Source organism: Hyalella azteca, unplaced genomic scaffold, assembly GCF_000764305.2.
Source record: "Hyalella azteca isolate HAZT.00-mixed unplaced genomic scaffold, Hazt_2.0.2 contig10992, whole genome shotgun sequence".
NCBI classification, from domain to species: Eukaryota; Metazoa; Arthropoda; class Malacostraca; order Amphipoda; family Hyalellidae; genus Hyalella; species Hyalella azteca.
Genome location: NW_025941005.1, coordinates 653,344 through 675,519, shown reverse-complemented (window position 1 = coordinate 675,519; position 22,176 = coordinate 653,344). Strand labels below are relative to the sequence as shown.

The 22,176-nt window shown below is 38.7% G+C and overlaps 2 protein-coding genes across 3 annotated transcripts; both read right to left on the bottom strand.

Moving 5' to 3' along the window:
- Positions 1–1,229: 1,229 nt before the first annotated feature.
- LOC125178570 lies at positions 1,230–3,109 on the bottom strand. Its single transcript, XM_047882662.1, has 4 exons — positions 2,914–3,109; positions 2,274–2,379; positions 1,821–1,919; positions 1,230–1,458 (listed from the first exon to the last, which is right to left on the bottom strand). Exons 1-4 carry the CDS (start codon positions 3,061–3,063, stop codon positions 1,271–1,273), a joined length of 543 nt encoding a protein of 180 aa, XP_047738618.1. The 5' UTR covers positions 3,064–3,109; the 3' UTR covers positions 1,230–1,270.
- A 22-nt stretch (positions 3,110–3,131) lies between these two features.
- On the bottom strand, positions 3,132–18,018 carry LOC108669810. 2 transcript variants are annotated; one of them, XM_047882661.1, is made up of 13 exons: positions 17,808–18,018; positions 11,193–11,292; positions 10,066–10,270; positions 9,247–9,773; positions 8,213–8,443; positions 7,851–7,931; positions 7,347–7,458; positions 6,786–7,025; positions 6,466–6,743; positions 4,698–5,202; positions 4,023–4,175; positions 3,473–3,683; positions 3,132–3,304 (listed from the first exon to the last, which is right to left on the bottom strand). In XM_047882661.1, the coding sequence occupies exons 1-13, from the start codon at positions 17,940–17,942 to the stop codon at positions 3,218–3,220; spliced, it is 2,865 nt and encodes a 954-aa protein (XP_047738617.1). In that variant the 5' UTR covers positions 17,943–18,018; the 3' UTR covers positions 3,132–3,217. The 2 variants fall into 2 exon arrangements, with proteins under 2 accessions (XP_047738617.1, XP_047738616.1); XM_047882660.1 differs by having other exon boundaries at positions 6,466–7,025.
- Between the last annotated feature and the right edge of the window lie 4,158 nt (positions 18,019–22,176).

Here is a 22,176-nt window from a genome sequence, read left to right as displayed (position 1 = left end):
GACTCTGGAGGAGAGTTTTGTTTACGTTTTCTTGATGATGTGTAATTGAAAATCTGCAACCGCTTTTAAAATTACCCTAAACCTCATCATTTGGATATTTCAATATAAACGTTCAACAGATTTGTATAACTCAATTAAATGGGAATTTTTAAAAAATGTTGAAAATCACATGAATATATGCGCCATAAAATTCGGAAAAAACTTTTACCGACTGAAATACTTAGAGAATCAATAATTTACCGAAAAATATTTTAGATTGATATGTGAAATAAAGTATGCTCAGAGCTACACTGCCAGCTTAAAACGGAACTGCATAATTCAATTTCAACAAAACGTGGCACAAACAATTCCGACTTGTACGTAATTTCCAGCAAGCCTGCAGGCAAATCTCTGGCGGGTCGGCGAGCTAGTGATGGTCGTAGAACTACCAGTGGTACAGTGTGCCCAGAAAAACTGACCTATCACTGTCTCTCCCTAGTCGCCACTGCCAGGATTGGCAATTACAACAACACCTTCAGTGATCTCTACCGACTCATGTAGGACATGTAAAGTTAGGGATAAAATGGAAATATTATTGATGTCTGATCATGAACAAATGCTTGAAAATTTGTATCCCATACCTACCTCCACATCAAAATATAAATATACTGGTGCTATTATCTGAAACATATCGACTTTCTCATTGCATGTATCGTTTCTGGTTGTCCGTTAATTACTATTATTATAAGAAGAGTTTGTTCATTTAATCATTTTGCTTTGTGTGCGTCATTTGTTTCTATTGTGCGGCACCAAAATATCCCTGTCCAGTCAAGGGCTACATGGACCAGATTTCAGGGCGCTTATAAGAATCGTATTAGCCACGTCAACCGGAATCTAGGGAAGCGATCGATCGAAATTATTGACGGAACTCAAAACCTATAATAAAAATTCAAACTCCTTACGCTAGGTGCCTTTAGCTAGCAATAACGCCATTTAATGAGGTTCCCGTTTTGATCCACAGAAATAAAGGTTTCGTGGTTCTGAAGTATTTCAAGGATGAACATGCCAGCTGGATGTTAAGTAATAAATATTTGACCAGCGTCCCGGCGTTGCCAGGCAGATTTCAGGGAAAAACCCATGATAATTATTATTGGTACGACGTATGCCCTACTTTGCCATCAGGATTCTACTTTATATTTTTTCATTGGAATGGGAAGGAACAGATGAGAAAAGTTTAATGAAATGCTAGAAGTAATGTCGCCCTTTATAAATTCACCATCAGCACTAAAATTTAAATTTTGTCTGCAGACGATCCAGTCTTGCCCTTCCTGCTGCGGGTATTGAGCACGACTATGGGGACCTTCGGTAGCATCGCAGCGCCTTGGGCGGCCACCCGAGCCGTGGAGGAGGCACGCCTGACGGTGGTGCTCTCCATTATTCCTCCACACAAGGGACACAGTGCTTCCCGCCCACACAACACTGGAATACACAGGTGAATTACTGTATAATGAACACAAATTCTACGCACGGATCAGAAATAAAGCAATTTTAAATTACAAGTCATAACGTAAAGCATCTCATGAACCCAGCAACTGTAGAGCCAAAAACGCATTGTCAGCAGGCTGAGCTCACACTGTCAGTAAACGTATAACGCACTGTCACTCTGTCAGCAAACGTAACACTCGCTGTCAACAAGCGGAACATACACCGGTCAGCAAACGCAACACACACAGTCAGCAAATCTAACACTCGCTGTCAACACACGGAAAACACGCGGTCAGCAAACGCAACACGCACTGTCAGCAAACGGAACACGCACTGTCAGCAAATGTAACACTCACTGTCAGCAGGCTCCCTGTGCAGCACGGAGTTGCAGAGCTGACACGTCTCAGGCCGCAGCACTGGCAGCAGCGTCACACAGCACCGCGGCAACACGTGATCTGCATTATTAATCCGCATACAGTCTCATCGCAAGCGTTGCTCAACGAAATGTATAAGAAAACAGCTATGAAAGGAACAAACAAATAATTTACACGCTCATTGGAAGAACTTACTAAAATTTTGCCCAATAAATTTCTTTAAATTTTGGCTTTTTGACTTTTTAACAATATCCTAAACCCCTGACGCCAAAACGTTACACACAAATTATATGTAGATGAATTGTGGGATACTGAGGAAGTTGAAGGCAAAGCGGCATTGGCAATAATTAGGTAGTGACTTCGAAAAGTTTCCCTAACCCAACAAACATGAATGCAACTGTATGATTATATGCAAATACAAAATTATAAAAATACCGTCGGCACAGCGGGCCACCTCCAGCCCTTCCAGGGGCACCTGCAGCTGACATCGCCCGACGGCGCATTGAAGACGCAAGCCACCGTCCAGCTTCAGCAGCAGCTCCTGTAAAACACAAGAGTGATGGCATCTGAGACCTTATAGCAACTGAAGGCTTCCATCCAGCCTTAGCACTAGCTCCAGCAACACACAGGAGTAATGGCATCAACGACTTTAATGCATCTGAACGCCTCCGTCCAACCTCAGTGGCAGCTCATTTATTTTGTGGAATTAATAACAGTTGAGATTTCATCAACAGCCATTACAGCTCATGTGATGACATCTACGATGTGTGGCAGTTTTGGTTTTTCAGGGTATCTTCAATATCATCCTGGCGATCGGTAGGTCACAGAAAGCTAGCCATCTTTATAGCCTTCATGACCATCAATAACAATAATACGGGAGCTGCAGATTTCAGTCGAGATTATCTCTAGAAATTTTCTCATGGGTATTAACATCATGACCTGTGATAAATGGCTTCGATAATCTATCAAATTGAATATGAGCAATTAATTTCACGAAAGCTAATACACACTAACGGTATTGTGCATAGAGAATGAAGCTATTGAATTATAGTGACAACAGAGATCAGTGAGTTACCATAGCTCTATTGGAAACCTCGCTGGGCCCTTTGCTGATGATGGTGTCACACATAAGTGACAGTGACGTCTTCACCAGCACGTCCACGTCATCCTGATGCCAGGCGGGGTTACTGTGGTACACTTCCACCACCTGCTCCAGCCACGGCATCTGTACGGCTTCTTGCGCTGACTTTTCAATACAGACCTGAGGAAATTATTCGTTATGAGTTTAAATAAGGTTGCGAGTATTTTAATTGCTACAGCCACGGCATCCGTACGGCCTCTTGCGCCGACTTTTCATGCAGACCTGACGAAATTATTCGTTATGAGTTTAAATAAGGCTGCATGTATTTTAATTGCTCCAGCCACGGCATCTGTACGGCTTCTTGCGCTGACTTTTCAATACAGACCTGAGGAAATGAATCGTGATGAGTTTAAATAAGGTTGCAGGTTTTTTAAATAGATATTAAGGCTCACTTATGTCTTAGAGATCAGTGATATATTATGTGCAGGTATTTTAAATAGATATTAAGGCTCACTTATGTATTAGGTAATTGATACATTATGTTCACTCGCACCCAGGACTGGATGACAGGATGCTGTATGTTGAATTTGACGTTGAGTTTAGCGTAGAGCTTTGCCAGCCACAGCAGCAGCTGTCGGCCACGCAGGGCGCCTCCCTCCTGTACGTCGCAGGGCGGCGTCTTGACATCATCGCTCGGTGCCCCGCCAGGTATGAACTTTAGTAGCGATGATACGTCAAGAACAATGCCTTCCAACGCCAGGATCCTGGGCACATTATGAGGGGTCGATAAGAAATGGATCATTATTTCCATTCATACAATACACGGTGGTGATCCATCAACTAGATAATAACTAATGGATCACTACAAATCAATGCATGCAAATTATACACTACATCAACTTCACTTTCTTTCATTTGTATTATATAAAGTTCACTCTGTGATCGTACGTTTTGAAGTAAATACCAGAAATATTGAGAAATCAGGTTAAATTTACTAATATTTTCCAAAAGAAAAAGAATATCTGAAAAGAATTAAGAGTGAATTCAAAACTGTTTCATCATTGTCATCTAAATGCATAAGATGCAGGGCAAATTGCAGTCACCTTGCTGCGGCGAGCACGTCGTGCTGCATGTGCAGCGGCAGGCGCAGTGCCGGCAGGCAGCAGTGCTGCTGCAGGGTGTCACTGCTACACACTAGACTGATGATCAGGTGGCTACACTCTCTCATCACGAGGTGGTCGTACGGCACTCGTAACCTGACAAGCAACAATATACACGCATTTATATTATACTCGTATTATCTTTATATTATATTTATATTATATATTTAATACGATACATTAATTACATTTTATAAAAACCCATTCTTTTTTTCACCCGCATATTACGGAAAAGTTGCGAATGTTACTACTTTTTGATAACTGCAACAATAAAAATCTTATCTTATGACCCTAGATGTAAGGCTTTGTTAAGATAACGAAGACCCCATACACAAAACAAGTGAGTTAAGCTATTGAACAATGCCATCAAGATAAAATTAAAAGACATTTCAAATGTCAATGTTCTCATCAATTTCGATGCAATGTTTTAATAATACGAAGCCTTATGTGCTATCGACTTCCAAGCAAGCGGGCCTCTAATCTTCAATTATACAGCCAGTCTAGTATGTACAAGGGAAGCTGAGGCTGTCAACATAGATAACCGAACGATCAACTTTCAAACTACTCTAAAAATTGCCTGTACATATTCCTCCACAAACAGAGCAAACATTAACTCACGATTCAACAGTCGCATAAAAGACCGAATTGGGCGATGTCACCATGGCGAGAATGGAAGCTCCATCACTTGTGAAATCTTTCAGAACCTTACGCCTCAAAGACAAGGATGAGTTTGACTCGTGATACTTTGTACAGTCGCACGTTAGCCGAGATTCTGCACCGCTTCGATCGCGTACTGAGATAACTTCTGAGTATTCAACACGATCATGGAGCTTTACAGCTCTCGCTATCATCACAGTTTCTTTAGATCCGTCATCATACAGCGCTTTAGAAGGAATTATGTTGGCTGGTATCACGTTGTGAGCGGGCGAATCAGGTTCTGGTTCAGCCACATCAGTTGACTGACTGGATTTTCGTTTCCTCTTCGAAGAGTTTCTCTGGTGAGACAGGTCGTTCAATAAGGTCGTACTTTCACTGCATGATTGCTGATGCAGGATCGACATCTCCAGCACCCGACCATCCATTGTACTGCAATAAACGTGCCCCGGGTCGGGACAGCGAATACCTGTGAGCAAAAAATCTTTATAGGTTGAATAGAGATCACATAACTACGTAATTGAAACGTTGCCTATACATTTACACACCCCAGAATAAAAATTCCAAATAGACACATACCTGCCAGCAAATAATATTTATAGCTTGATTCAGATCATATAACTACGTTATTGAAACGTTACCTATACATTTGAACACCCTTAAATAGATATTCCAAATACAGACACATACCTGTCAGCAAACAATATTTATAGCTTGATAGAGATCATAAAACTACCTATGAGAAACGTTGCCTATAGATTTAAACATCCTTGAATAAATATTCCAAATACAGACTCATTCGGTCGGAGGACACATCATTGTTCCAAAGTCCACCAGAAAAGTAAAACGCTTGCCAGTCTTTCTGGCACTACTTTAACCTAAACACGAATTCTCACTCTAGTCTACCTTATATTTTTATAATTCTTCAAAAACTTAGCCGCCCACTTTAAAATGGAATCCAAATTAAAAAATTGGTAATATCAAGAGAAAAATAGATGGGATAAAGTTTGAAACAAAGAGCTAGCGTTGAATACTAAGAAATGCAAATCTTCAACTGAGTATTTCAAGGATTTTATCTATATTTTAGGAACATCCGATTTTAAATTCGGGCTACTTCTTCTCCCGCAAACTCCAGGCGCACTATTTGATATCATTTTTAAAATAGACTTAGAAACTTGGATTTTTCACGTAATCTTGAATTATTTAGGCTGCATGATCCTGTCTTTCAAGATATTTTACTCTATGACACTTCTATAGTTTATAACCTAGTTCTCAACTGTGCTAGGAAGACGTTTTTACAACTGCGTGTCTTGTATCCGAGAAATTCTGGAACTTTACCAGTTCTGACCCCTGCATATTTAAGAATTTACGACTTACGAGTATGTAGGTGTAGCCCTAAAATTATTCCCAAATTTTAAGATGATGTGATGAAATAATTTCTAGGCAGGCTTCTCAATGAATTTTTGTAGGTTACCTACCTAGTTCCTGAAAATTCAGCCAGGTAAGTATTCTGCTCTCTTGACATTTTACAATTCTAGGAAGATATATTTTCGAATATCTCGTAGAAACGAGTAGTATAATTTAAACATAGCATAATATTTATTTATTTATATTTATTACTTATATTCAGTCACTTATCTTGAATTAAAGCATCTATTAATATCATCGTACTATCCTTCTATTCCTTTTATCTTGTCCACTTGAGCATATAAAGGCCACGCATGTAACTCACTTGTGATGTTCATCCTTGCCACATGAGCTTGTGCAGTGGCCAACACCTTGCAGTGGTGCCTGTAGAGCTGCACTAGGACGACGCTCAGAACCATGTTCCGTGACACCGCCAGCAAAATTTGGGTGCTCTGCATGTCCAATGAACTCCTGTCCTCAACTGGCGAACTATCGTCTCTGCTCTGCGTTGTCCGCTCTCTATCTAGGGTAACATCGTCCCTGTCCAGCGAAGTCCGCTCCCTGTCTAGCGTAACTGCGTCTCTGTCTAGCGAAGTCCGCTCCCTGTCTAGCGTAATTGCGTCTCTGTCTAGCGAAGTCCGCTCCCTGTCTATCGAGCTCCCGTCACAAGTCTCTTGGTTGCTCGCAGGAGGGGAGACTGCGCTCGTCAATACTCCATCATCTCTCCCGACGTCATCAGGCGCGCGGTTTTCCTTGCAGGGGACTTTTGATGGAGAAATTGTCTTATTTTGCTTTGCAATTTCGAGTTCACCAACCATCCTCTCCGAATCAGGATCACATCCAGAAGTAATGACATCGACAAGCTCGACATTTGTTACTGTTAACCTGTAAAGAAGTGTTAGATATAACAACAGGACTAAAAGCGATCTTATTTGCCAGTAATTCAGGAAAAATGCTCAAATTTTAGAGTGAAAATCTGATTCTCAATTCAAAAGCCGGCCAAGACACCAAGCCATTGAGGAGTGTCGAGAGCTGAGGTGGTTAGCAGTGGCTCGTGATAAATTCATTAATGGGATGAAATCGATCAATCATTTCAAGCAGAAAATCAGTACCGGTACATAGTAAAATTAAATAGAAAAGCAGAAAATAATTTTGAATATTACAATATGAATACTATCTCAATAACCAGAATGTGGCAAAGCTTACTTGTCTCTCCCGAAAATCTCTCTCAACAAAAAAATGTCTATATTTCCATTGGAGTCTCGTTCGATGCGGAATACTTTCAAGGGTCCCTGACAGTCCCCGACAAAGAGAAATTCTGCAACACGTATGGAGAAATAAATCATTGTAATCAATGAGCCATGGGGCAACACTAAGCAACATACATTAGAGGAAATGAAGTGGGCAAAAATTCATAAAAATTTAGTAACAATTATTGTTGAGTTTCCCATTCCAAACTGATAAATTCAATTGATAGAACTGAAGATACCAATGAGAAGAGTTGCTTACTAATGCACATTATTACTTAGTACATCGAGGAGTAAAAAGATTGACAAACGAGGTCGGGAAACAATATATAAGTGTTACAGGGGAGGGTGTCAAAATCGAGAATTTGCCATATGTTCCACGGTCAGACTAATCAGGAGGTTGTCGTATAAGCAGAACAAGTTGGTTATGCTCTGATAGCCAATTAAAAAGTGAACAACCCACCTGCTTGGTCTGGCAGATTAATCCACTTGACACACGAAGCTCCAGGACACTTTAGGTCAAAGGTCCCAATCACTTGTGCATCTAAAATGAAGAAAACATAATTCTAGTTGCGGGTAAAAGGTAATTAACGTATCAAATAACAAGTATGGTAAAATTTCAAACGAAGCAAAATGCACAATTTCGAGATTTCAGTAAAAAATCTGATCAGTTTCTACAATCTTGGTCGCAGCATCGAACACCGATATAAACCCACATACAAAAATATTGAAACACCAGCCGAAATGCACAATTTGAAGGAAGGTCTAAATGTTTCTGTATTACACGTAATCTCTACAGTCTCGGTTGCAGCATCAAACACATACCTAAATAATTCGAGGTATCGTCTTCTTGCTCTTGCTTCCTAGGACTTTTCTTGCTGCAGCGACGGGCGCGTCTGTCGTCGTCAAGGTCGCTGGGTGCGGCCTGAGGCGTGTGATGAGACGCCGCCGTGATGCGCCACAGCACAGCGTGCCCCGACAGCGTCACGTGCAACAGCTCGCTGGTCCACACTCCGGTCTCGGGGCACTCCATCACCGTGGGGCACCAATGTATAGCTGCAGGAGAGAGTTTATTACAATATTGCTTCCATTGATGATAAGTTGGAATAAATGCATAGTTTTTCAGCTCAGACTAAGCACGCAATCTATTAACTGAGTAGCGATATGCGCAGCTAAATTAAAACATTATAACTCTAAACAATTGGTAAATTAGTTTCATGAGTAATAAAAAAATTCAACCACCAACTTTTGAGCACACCATAAAGTTTATATGTAAGCGTTTTACAAATAATAAAATAAATAGTACAACAAATACGCGTCAGAATGAATGAATACCATAATTGTAACAATAATTAATAATAACAACCAACCTAAATTATTCCCTAATATGTCATTCACACAGCAGGCGCAACAAACGCTGAAACCTATAAGCATTTCTACTGCTCCCAGTGCTTCTGCTGTTAGTTAACAGCTTGCGAACTCCGTTTGACGCAAGCTGGTGTTTGCATGAACTGCAATCTTGTTTTTTCGAACGTTAAGAAAACGTTTTTTTACAGAGAATGCTTGGCTGGTGTAAGTTGGTCTAAAGAAGGAAATGAATAAAGAAAGAGTTTGAGGAATTCTATCAGATAACAAAAAGCAATCGAAAAAGCGTCTGCTACAAAATTTGCTGTTATATGTTAAGCAGATTAAAATTACACACATTTATATCAAACTTAGGATAGCCAGCCGAAAAATAGAAAAAATCCCCAACAAAAAATTTTTAACAAGTAACAAAACATAAAGATTAAAAATCCCCAACAAAAAATTTTTAACAAGTAACAAAACATAAAGATTACGATTATATATTAGCAACGAACTTTTAATAGCCAGCTGCGAGAGACGGTCCACATGAACTTCTATTTCTCTGATCTGCTGAGCTTCTCTGTAGTCAACAAACTCGCGTTTAATTCCAGTTTTCATCTTGCGGCTGCTGACAGGCGTCGTGGTCGCACTTACATCATTGTTTTTGACACGCTTGTTTCCTTGTGGTGTCTGTACTTGCCCAGCAGGAATAGAAACATCATCTCTTGCTTGTGAAGACTGGTCATTGGTAGACTCGAGTCCAGTATGTTGACCAGAGTTTGAATTCCTGTTGGCCGGCTGGTGTACAGGGGGATCCAAGCACACATCCTTGTTGGAATGAACAACATTTCTTTGGCTTATCCGCTCATTAGATGAAGATTCTGGTTCACATTTCTTAGAAGAAGTGCATGAGAGCGGCCAGTTATGAGCCTCAAGATAGTTGGCCCATCGTCGGCCAAGGGACAATGATGGCCGAAGACTTCTTCCTTTACCACAGACTAGCAGGAGCCGATGATCAGCTGTTGTCATGGCGAGCACACATCTGCAATGGTTCGTATGTATAGTCAAGTTTTCGTTGTAAACACGAATCGTAACCTAAGGAACGCACCAACATTATCAACTGTAAACTACGTCTTTTAATTATTGAATTAGATGAATTAGATTCTTAGTAAAACAGAATGCAATAAAAATTGTAATGCGAGTAAAAAATATTAAATAGCGCTCATTTACTTATTTATTTCGTAGAAAACTTGGAGTAATAGTGCTTATTTGTTTATAATTATTTTAGGAAACTTGCAGCACTAACATGCTTCAGTAATATATTCACATCGCACCTTTGCAGTCCCCCAGCTCCCAGGGGGGACCAGATGGCGTGCCTGAAGCCGGTGTAGACGATATCAAATCCTGGCGGGAGGTTTTGTGAGGACAACAGCGAGCGCGAGGCCGCCGACAGCGGCGCGGACAGAACAAGAGGCAAGAGTTTCTGGCGCACGGCTTCAGAAAGTCGGGGCTCGCTTGAGAATGACGCTGTTTCCAAACCTGATGAACAAAGACGTCAATATAATCCGATTATATATAATTTCTGGGTCATATAATCTGTACCGATTAGATCTTTGCCGCGGAGTGAACAAAGACGTCAACGTAATCAGCTTATAGACATGTAATCTTTAGGGTCATATAATCTCTACCGATTAGATGTTTGTCGCGGAGCACAACAGGGCCATATTGAACATTTATGAATATGTAAAAAATTGAATCTTTCACTTTCAGTTGGTACTATTTATTATTCATTTGAATCGATACATAAATAAATATGAATTCATTATATTGGGTCCATCATTTACAAAAACGTGTACCCCCTTTTAAGTATGGGATGAAAATAACGTTGATCACATAAAGATTACTCAAAGAGCCCCAGTTAAATGACTTCATTTCATTTCAATTGAAGGAAATTCTATCTCACAGTCGGTATCAGTGGGGAGCTTTTGTATACAAAAATGGCATCATCATAAGTCTCATAATCTCGAGTGCCGGCGCACGAAGTGAGAGTGGCGTAAAAGCTGTTAACTTCTTTATAAAAGTCAGATTTAAATAAATTTCCTCTGCCGTAACAATAAGTAATTAAGTTGGTTGATGGAAATCGCGATGACGAAATTATTATTCGAAAAATTTAAATAACTTGATTTCAATTAATATGTACCGGTATTCAGTTACGTACCGGTGACAACTATTATGATAATTTCCTTATGATTTTATAAGGAACATAAATGCTAGAAATAATCAAGTTTGTAGAACAATGAGTTACTATAATATAAGCAGGATTGACCAGAACTGTAGTGCGGGTTAGGCTGATTGGATGACGCGAGGATTATGATAATTTCTTAATAATTTTATAAGGAACATATATGCTAGATATAATCAAGCTTGTAGAACAATAGGTGACAATAACAACAAGACTGACCAGAGCTGTAGTGTGGGTTTGGCTGATGAGGTGAGGCGAGGTTGATTTGTGGCAGCGGCAAGCATCGGCTGGTGGCATCACTGAAGTTCGTCTCAACGTCCTGTACGTACAAGAAGGATACATGGCTAGGTTTCTTTTGGTATATCTGGGTTTTTTCGAGCTTGGTTTTTTCTAGATTTTTATAAGTGATGAATGGCAAGACATAGAATAGACATTAGATACATAAGTGATGAATGACAAGGCATAGAATAGACATTAGATACATAAGTGATGAATGGCATGACATAGAATAGACATTAGATACATTAGTGATGAATGGCAAGACATAGAATAGACATTAGATACATAAGTGATGAATGGCAAGACATAGAATAGACGTTATCATTAGACATTATGATATGACGTTAGCATATGACTATGAGCACAAGATGAAAGTTAAAAGTAGGAACGCGTGCCAGTTAGCGAAATGAAGTAAAAAGATAAAGGCATTTTTGCACACATTCAGGAAGTGGTCAATCGAAGATGTACAAAATGTCAAAAGAAATGAAAATGATGCCTAATATAAAAAGCAATAGCAAAAGAATGGTTTCAGTGTGAAGTCGAATGCCGATTTTTTTCTTGCTCCAAATAGTCTGCATACCAATTACGCACGAAATTGAAAAATAAATAAATAGAAAACCTTAATTTTAAATATAATTACATAACCAGGCGTACTGACTTCTTTAGACCCATAAGACAAAAAAATAAGCTTAGATACACAGTCAAACACATGTCATCTAACAAACTACAACCTAGAAGAAACCTCTATAAGAAGCTCAACAAGAAAAAAAAAGGATATTAAAACTCAATGTTGATAACACTTGATGTACTAATACAAGATACAAGACTTTTCCTAGCATTGATAAGCATTAACGAGCTATCATGTTTAGATTGTTGGCTGTGAAACACGGATGAAGGTCTAAATAACAATGTAGATATTGGTGCTAATTCGGAGTTAGAAAACGCGGTGTAAAGAGAAAAGTAACAGCTTTCTCTTTCATTACAAGCGACGTGCAAACAGCTTATACATAATATCAATATAGGCAACACAAACATATAAGACAGATTTGAGGAACTATATAAAATATATGGGAGGCCACAAAAAAATAATAGCTAATGAAATTCGATGTCTTTCGTAACTCCGAATAAAATCATAATACAAATTTCACATGTCCTAAGGGATTGATCAGAAATCGACGTGAATTACATAAGTTTGGATATGTTTATAGTAACTGAAAGGATTCGTATTTGCTGAAAAATTGCAAATAGGTTATTTATATTTATATATAAATTAGTATTCGATGGCAGAATTAGCTTGTTTAAACACGTGCAATTGATGACCAGAGAATCCATTGATTAAAATTTTCAGGCTCGAACAACTCCTCAAATAACGTTGGTTGATATAATTAACTATCTTATAACGCCCAGATTTTCTGTACTTTGAGATTGGGTCAAAAGTTATTTTCTGGTTCAAAATTTCCCATGTACGTGTATCATGAACTAATTTCATGTACCTGTATTTTATGTACAAATTCCCATTTACGTGTATCATGTACTACTTATTTCCATCAAAATTACATTATTCAATACCTTCTGTAAATTCAAAGTACCGTAATGTTGTTGCATTCAAAATGTTTATAAAATACAATTGATTCCTTAAACTTGCATTTTGATATACCAACGTCATTTGAAGAATTGTTCGAACTCGAAAATGTAAATCAATGACTTCTACGGTCATAAATCGCACATACAGGCATATAAACATATCAAAAAGTTCACCGTAAAAAAGTAAATTTCACTCATTGCGGGATGGATCATAATCATCTCGATCGGTATTTCGACAAAATAAGTAAATAAAACTATAGAAAATGAGGGTCCTTTATCATAGACAACATACGTTGTAGAAAAATATTAATTAGATAGCTTAAATTAGTCGACTAGAAAGAAGAATTAAAGATTGTCCACAAACGTGCCAGCAGAATTTGAGGCCAATCCGCCACCACTGAACTAACAGCTAAAATTATCTTCAATAATCATCACTTCTGAACTTTACAATCCAATAAAAAATTTTCTTAAGACAGTCTCGTGCAAACATTGATCTTTAAACACTTTCAAAAGCAATTTCATTTTCAAATCCATGTATGATGAAGCGCAACAAAGATTGATCAGATCATAATTATGAGTGTGAACACATTTCCGCCCGAAGAGAAGTTACAATAGGTGGGTACCATTAAATATATATACATTATCTTTTTAAAATGTTCTCGCATTAGTAAGTACACGCCACTCTGTTGCAGGCACTAGTTGACTCAACTTATCCACAGAATGGATGAATTTCACAGATTCCCGCTGCAACTTGACACTTTTGTATGAGTATAAAGCTATAACAGCTTCAATAGGTATGAAGTGAAGAATAATAAATGAATGCAGCGTTGCTAGAACATTTAATAATCTACACCACATTTTAGAATGTGTACACATGTGAAATAGGTATTTACATAGAAAGAAACTGCCGCTGTGCACAAGTTATCAATTTAACTTCCACAAGAGTAACAGTTGAACGGGTCACGATCACACGGCAGAGAATATCTAAGATACTAAGAATCTTTGCTTTAGAATGTCTATGCGTCTTTTAGTCCGAAATTTGGATTTTTCTTACGGTACTCAACTTGAAGGCGTGGAGGAGAGCAAAGACTCGGGAAATTGGTGAAATTTTAACTATAACGTTATAGCCATTAAGATGTTATTTTTTATATCTGAAACAATAAAATGCACCACCAAATAGTCCATGGTTTCCAAGATGAACAAAATCTTTCAAAAAGCTCATAAATGAAACTAAAAATTTAATTGTTAATTCAATGATTAACAAAAATGGCTGAGGGTGAACGTAACTCCAAATTACATGGCATCAAAATGGAATTCTTGGGCTTGTTGGAGTTTCTCGCGACGGTCTTCCTGCTTTTCTCTGTAGTGAAGGATTGCAATGACGAGCGCTACAAGGAGGCAGACAGACACCAAGGCAGCAGCAGTCAGAGTCAGTGCCTTGCTGGGCGTCATGTATAATTTGTTTACCCATCGGTCAGGCCGGTCTAGGGGATACGGGATCACGATCACTTGCGAGTTGGGAATAATTTGTGTGAAGTTGCGGGCAGAAGGAAATTCCAACTTTTGCCAATCCTCAGTTAGCCACAGCGCCCTCGACTTGACATCACGTTCATCTAGATCACGAGCACCACTTATACTCGATTGGTTAGAGTAGAAAGTGTACTTGCGAGGAGATCCCTCTTTGAGAGCAATGCCAACCTGTAGCACTTCTACGAAATTCCAGTTACGGCCAAGACCAAACAGCGTGTACGGGAGCTGCAGCGCCATGTGTGCAGACTGGCTAAGCTGAGTGGCGGCAGCCTCCTGTAGGGAGTCGTCGGCTGTGGTGATGGCGTAGCGGAAAGAAGGGCCGGCGGGATTGGTGCCGTAAGGGACGACTTGGTTGACACACTCACTGTAGCAGACGCCGCTGGGCACCAGCACCTGAAATGCATAACAATGTCAGGTGGTTGTTCAATGTGTAGGATCTAATATGCAGACAAAGACTAACACGGGAAGGCTCGCACTTAGGAGAAATTAAGCCTTACAATTGACCTAGGCTAATGGATAGTAGAAAATGTGAACAATCAGAGTTGAATCATCAACTTCTTACAACACTTCTCTTTAACTTCACTTCTTGTCTGTTTGTTTGTCTGTCTGCTACAAAACTTATAATCAATATTTAACACACTTCTGCCTGTCCAATTGATATAAAATTTTGCACACTTGCGTAAAGTTGAAGACAAAGCATGAACCAATTAACAGAATATATAATTTTGAAATTTTTTTTTTTAATGTGAAAAATTGAAAAAGTTACCTATTTTTTCTTCTACAAATCTTATAATCAATATTCAACACACTTCTACCTGTCCAATCAATCTAAAATTTTGCACACTCGTGCAAAGTTGAAGACAAGGCATGAATCAATTGACAGAATAAATAATTTTAAAAATTTAATTTTTTTGATATACCGGGTATTAATATAAAAAATAAAAATTAATTTTTAATAATATATGGAAATAAAATTAGAAATTCATTGTAGATGTGTAACATAGGAGACACTGTATTCTTTAGAAGTGTTGTCTTTAAAAAGTAATTTTTAAACATTTTAAACATTTTACTATGCTCCCACAACAGCACAAGGGAAACGGACTGCTAAAAATAACCAATAACAATTAAGCAATTTAAATTTACTATAATCACCATTGCATATAATATGAAAGAAGCCATATACCTTTAGAAACATGGCGTCATACTCCTGCGTGTCTTTGACAGCAGCCATGACGTATTCATTGGGATGGTCAGGCTTCTGGTGCAGCAGGAGTATGTCCATGCGGCCATCCTCGTAGACGTCAAAGAAGGTCCCCAGTACACTGCCAGGGTAGGACGTCAGGCGGTCCCACAGTGGCACAAACTTGCGGTTGTGGGAGCTGCAGGAGGTGTCGTCACATGCGCGGTTCGAGGCAATGACCACCTGTAAACAGAGCAGAGCTTCAACAATACAATAACCACAAAGCAGGGCATAATAACAATGCAGTAGTGAGTAAAATTTTCAAGTTTCAATATGATTCAGAATTAAGAAGAAAGTTATAAGATACAAAATATTTATTTCAGAAAAAATTCAACACCTACACCCTCTACAAACCCGGGGATGGCTCTTGGAGTCCAGCAAGGTGAGCAGCAAGTCAGGATAGCCGTCTAAATCAATGTCAGCGATGCGGAGGTTGATGACATCCGTGTAAGGGTAGGGCGGGTCGCCATTACATGGGAAGTGCCAAGGAGGGTTATCAGGTCCATCAGAAAGGTTAAGTTCTATGGGCAGGAATTTTTTCTTAGTCTCAGTCTTGTTGGCATAACTCCAGATGTAGATTTGTCCATCACTGCAGTCAGTATTTCTACACATTACAGTGAGTGGCTCCACAATTCCATTAAGAGACACATCCATGAAGGTTGTCTGACCAACAACTTTTGCCCAAACAGGCACAGGGATTATTTCCTTGAGCTTAAAACCTGTGAGTGTGTTCTCCCAAATCTCAAACGTTTCATTGGTTGTGACAAACAAATCGGCTGCAAGATCACCATTAAGGTCCACAAAAGCATGAGAGCTTGGAATTCTTAGAGGTGGCGAAGTCTTTTCAGGAGATGGCAGCATAGGCACACGAAGAGGTGCACCTCTGGAGCTCGTAAAGAGCCAAAATGTTCGAGTACCATTTTCATCCGCACCAAACAGATCGGCAATCATGTCCCCATTGTAGTCCATCAGTAAAGGCTGACCAGTAACAGTGAGAACTTTTTCAGTAGGACATGTGAGGTTCTTAGTATCCCCATAGGCAATGTAGACATCATATTTTCCATTTTTACTCAAGCTGAGCATCATTATATCCATAGCACCATCACCATCATAATCTCCGGGCACCACTGACTTGACGTTTGAGCCAGGACATGTGCAGTTAGGTCCCTCTGGTCTCAGCAAAGGTGGATTTAGAAAAGACAGCAATACTTTTACATTACATTCCTGTTTATTCAGGCTGTTCTCAATAACAAAAAAGTCTGTATGCTTGTCTGAGTTGAAGTCACCAAAGGCAGCAGGCTTAAATTCATTGTATGTGCCAAATACTTCTGTTGTGATGTTATCACTCAAAACACTGGAGATGAGAGTGCTGAGCAGAAGGATGCAGAGTTGGGGACGTCTCAAGCCATAAAATTGAGACGGGTCACACACACGCAACATAATTGCAGGAGTAGGCAAGTGATGGTCTGCTATTCCAACTCTTCTCTATTTTGCATCACCCCTGAAAACACCAATAAAGTTATTAGCCAAAATATTGGATGAAGAAAATTCAAAGCAAATTGAAACCCTCATAGGGATTATTGTATTATAGGAGATAATTTCACAAGTCTAGGGTCATATTGCTTCAACACTTAAAATTGAAAGCAAGAAATACAAATCAAGTTGGAATAGTAGAAATCAATTGCAGTCATCCCAACTAGTACAGTTCTTATATATTCAGTGATCTCTCACTGTGTATAAATTTCTATCATTGCTTTGTCTTACATTCATATGCATGCATAATAGCTCTGACTACCTCAGAGGTAGGATCCATTTATATCGATTAATTTTCACTCAGTGACTAAAACCAAGAACATTGGAGGATAACTTGAATTTAAATACAGTTCTTTCGGAACAGATGTATTTCTTAACTTTTTCAGCTCAGTTTGAAGGGATATTTCATACAATATTAAGAGACACATTGAACTACTAGCAAGATGGACACTATGATGAGACATAGGAGCTGAGATAGATATAATTCTGCCTGACTATGTTATTGAGATCACTGGACTTGGTTCATAAGCTCATTTGCATTAGATACCTAAATATATAGTATTAGAAGTCTGCAAAGTTTCCTCACAATAATGAGCAAGATTGAATGCATTCTTGTGAACATAAAAAATTAAGATGCTGTTTTAAAGCAATATTGTCCATTTACTTACGTAGACTATCACTGATGATGGAGTTACAAGTGCCAGCCGGTTATCTTGAGACCAGTCCAAGCCATTGGCATCCTGCAAGTTCACAGAGAATGATCTAGAAGCAACTACAAGCTTTTGTTCAATAGACCCCAACATAGGTTTTATTACTCACAACTGCTTTTACAGCAGCACCTTGGCTTTTGACTCTTTTATTAACACTCAAAGAGATTATCTGCAACAAAAGAAAGTAATTCATTACAAAAAATTAATTATTGCCTTAATAAAAGCACCAAAAAATAATTGTTGCCTTATTATATCAGTTATTTAGTATATATTAAATTGGGAACATATATTTTGACTGTTGATACAGGTTGTTAGGCAGTATTAAATGACAGCACAACCAACATGCACAGGAAGCTAAAATATGATGAGAAAAATGAGTTATTTATGAAAAATAGTTCCAACATGAACATGGGCTGTGCAGTGACATGCAAATGATGTATATATATATGGTAAGAGTCTCACCACAAGGCAATACATGTAGTGTAACAGTAACCATGCATACATTCAATGCCTGCTGCTGTCAGTAGCTGCCGCTGTGCAATGCTGTAATCATATCCTCTTGCCACATGACAATGCACATTCGGTAGCATATTAGACAATATATACTTATTTCTGCAGCCATTTACTGCAACAACAGTGGTGGCTGTGCAATAGTATCCTAGCACCTTGCAGCCATGCACACACACATGTTTTTGAATACGTATGGTTCCAGCATTAAATTTAATGCTGTAGTAAATATGTTCACAGCATGAAATCAGAACTCACAGTCACAAATTCCATAAAGTCATGGCTCTAAAAATATACACACAACTTGGAAATGAAATATTTTCTACACTTTTCTCATTAGTGACAGATTCAGAATTTCAAAATAGTTTTTGTGCCACTCAGTTGCAGGAAATTCTACTGATCTAATCCAGAGTGTAAAGAGTGAGTATTTAAAGATCTTTGGCAGTACATCAGCATTAAAATCTATGCCTTCAGAAGACCTTGCCAACACAATTCTTGTTAGTTACCCATTTACATATATTTTTGGCAAGGAATCTTGAAAGTTTTGTAAAAAATCTTCAATATTACTGACAATACCTTGGACCCAAGAACTGAATATTTGCAACACAATTACCTCACTATGCATAATAGTCATTATTGAATATTCAGTAGAATTTTCCAAAAATTGCAGCTAGAAAATATAGTTTTATGAATGATTTAAAAAAATTGCAGGGAGCAGGCACTTGTATGTTTTATATTTTATACAGACTAGGCATGGAATATATCTACTTGGCGAACCTCAACTGAATTTTTCGAGCCATGGCTTTATGGATTTGCTAGCTGTGATTCCATTTCTTTAAGCCATGAATTCCTTATCTTGGCCATGAAAAGCCATTTATGAGCCACAATTTTATTTACAAAGTCCATGCAGGTGTTTCCCCTAATCTCCATATTTACCCTAAAACAGTTGTATGCCAACAATAACATTTGTCTTTACTGTAAGCTGAAAATGTGGTAATGCAGTCTGACCACTCTGACCGCAACTGTCAGGTATTACCTGACAGTCACCTTCAGTGACTAATTATCTATCATACGTCACCCTCAGTGACACTTTAAATGTCGTACGTCTTGTCATACATAGCTTGTGATAGTACGCGGGTGGACCGATAGAGCTCTTCAAGCTACCGACGAGTCAGTTGTAGGAGAGACCTCCAAGCGTCCACACCTTAGTCCTACGCTTCGACCCTCGATAAGCTTCTCTATCGAGCAGGCCCTATCTATCCCTCTCTTAGATTGTATCTTTATAGTGCCTATTGTATTATCCATTAGCAAGTAAACTGTTCTGTATTGATCAGCCTTTCACTCCTGCTATAGCCAAGACAATAATAGAACCCAAACCTTCAGGTTGAAACTATATTAATTATCAAAGATATACAATAACCAAGCCACTCAGAGAAGTGGACTAGGACACAACTATGTGCGATCTTCAACAAAACATTTAGGTTGACTTGTTATCATTACAATAATTACGTTCTGCAGTATAATTGGCAGGAATGGTAGAGTAATTGAAAATTTGGTAGAAATTGAAAATTTTATGAAATGACATGTTTACAAAGTGCAAACTGATTTTTTCAATCAAACAAAAATACAAGACAGTAGAGCCACAAGATCTCCTACCTACTGAAATTATATGATGTTAAGGCCATGATATTTGAGAAAAAAATAGAACTTTTCATGACCTGATATAGAAGAGATTAGGAATGGTTTATAAGAACAGTCAAACAGGTAAACTGACACTGACAGCAGTCTGCATTTGCTCAGGCCCAAGCATGGAAAACTTTTACCACTAGGGACGAAACTAGAGCTTTCCCGCAATTTCTGGAACCGTAAACTGGGGTAACTTAAGACTCCCGGGGTAACTTAGACCACTTTTAGTTTTTTTAACAAAAACCCCCAAAACTCAAAAACTATTTGACATAGAAAAATTCTGTCAATGAGCATTAAGAGCCCTGTGGACACGCTCAGCCGCGATAGTCGCTTACGGACTTTTATAACTATTTATAACTGCAAGAACTCCCCTCATAAATAAGATACAAGTCTGAAATTTGGAATGCTGTCCTGGCTAATTATTTTCAATGCGCTGTCATTAAGATAAATTATGTAAACTTTTTATTTCGACTGTTATCAGGGAGGATAAAATTATGCACCCGGATGTTCCTATAGCGTGTGACTTTTCTAGCATTTTCTCTATATACGGCGGTTTAACTATTTATTCTTCACTGATCGCTACCCCAAACATTTCTGAATTATTATTCTAATATTAGATATATGCTTTAGAAGCCCAAAGGTAGGTGAAACTTCCGTAGATTAAAGCACGACCAGACCTTTGGTTGATACACATTCCTGCAGGCGCAGGCAATAAATCTTCCCTTCGAGGTAAACATGCACTCTTCTTTCCTAATTTGCTTTACTTGCATACCATTTAATTCCTGTAAAAATTTTTAAAATTGACAGAAGTAGCCTATAACAGTAATAAAGCAATATTTGGAGGTTGTTTTTGCACAGCTCTTGGCAGAATTTTTACAGCACAGCGCGACAATGTGGTAAGACGATGCCACTTGTATTGTGTACAGTACACAAAAGAGCCATACTTGAGAGCATGAGCATCTCTTGCAACCTGTGTTGGGGCGACGATCACCGACTGAGAGACGAAGAAAACAAAAGGCAACTGATGAATGTGGAGGCGAGGAGGGAGTTGAGGTGAGCCCCCAGGGGGTTGAAAGAAGGGATAAATTCCTCAATACTCCTGTTTTATTTACCCCCTTGGCTGAAATTGGCTGAATATATCGCATTTATTATTACAGGGATGAGACAATATTTGCACTGGATTTATCCGTGTTTGTTAACCTGTTGACATGGTATGATTGTGTGAACCTATTTGAGGGTTTGAGGGTACCTTCACCCAAACCCCCACATCAGCTGTGAGGCTGAAACCACTGAACGTTGTTTGTTTATAATTGTAGCGGGTAGGGGAGGGGATCAGTATGCGCGTGGAGGGAAGAGGAGGCGTTCGCTTATTCTAGCCTTTTATTTCTTCACCAGTTCCCAGACTGTTCATTGTTTTTGAACAGTGACGAAGTATTCCAAACATAAAAAAAATATATATAATATTAATGAACAGACTACATCATTACTAGGAATGACATATAACAAAGGTTTCAGGAAAGACAATGAGACTGTAATGTAAAATAAAAGCTGTTGTAAAATTAAAAGTGTACAATAAGTCTGTCTTCAAATTTTTTTACCTAGCTTTGGGGCGTTGAATAATACACTAGTTGACAAACCATCCAGCTCTGTCCCGTATATGTTACGCCCACTCGATACATGACCCAATTATTTAAACAATTAATTCATTCACCAATTCCTCACTACATTCATCCTTTTCCTCCAACTCCCTCAATCATTCAGTCCCCCGTTGTTCAGTGGATACTGTTCGCAGTGCACTGAGTTTCTCCCATCGGCAGCAAACGGTTTATGTACTAGTGAAGAATAAGCCGCTGTCTGCAGTGAAGATGAGAAATTTTGCGGTAACTGAGGAACTCGAGAGATTTTAAAAAGTAATGAAAATGTATGCCTCGACGTGCTGACACGAAATTATGGTATTTATGCTCGAGCATTCGCAGTAAATCGTTCGTAGTAAATCTTCGCAGTAAATCGTTCGGTAATTGCAAGTTTTATTTTTACAAGTTCTACACAATAATGGACGCAAAATGAATAAGAAGTTTTTATCAGTACAAATGGAGATAGTGTGGACGGTATGCGTGAAGAGTGGAGGAGAATG

What these genes read in the sequence shown, in the direction of transcription:
- LOC108669810 (XM_047882660.1), bottom strand. Translation starts at nt 17,942, where the DNA reads ATGTTGGGGTCTATTGAACAAAAGCTTGTAGTTGCTTCTAGATCATTC. An exon ending in CATCATCAGTGATAGTCTAC is followed by an intron (nt 11,293 to 17,807) that starts GTAAGTAAATGG and finishes TTGTACGTACAG; the next exon opens with GACGTTGAGACGAACTTCAG. An exon ending in TAATCTGCCAGACCAAGCAG is followed by an intron (nt 7,459 to 7,850) that starts GTGGGTTGTTCA and finishes TACGTGTTGCAG; the next exon opens with AATTTCTCTTTGTCGGGGAC.
- LOC125178570 (XM_047882662.1), bottom strand. Translation starts at nt 3,063, where the DNA reads ATGCCGTGGCTGGAGCAGGTGGTGGAAGTGTACCACAGTAACCCCGCC. An exon ending in GGTGGCCCGCTGTGCCGACG is followed by an intron (nt 1,920 to 2,273) that starts GTATTTTTATAA and finishes TTAATAATGCAG; the next exon opens with ATCACGTGTTGCCGCGGTGC. An exon ending in GCACAGGGAGCCTGCTGACA is followed by an intron (nt 1,459 to 1,820) that starts GTGAGTGTTACA and finishes TGTGTATTCCAG; the next exon opens with TGTTGTGTGGGCGGGAAGCA.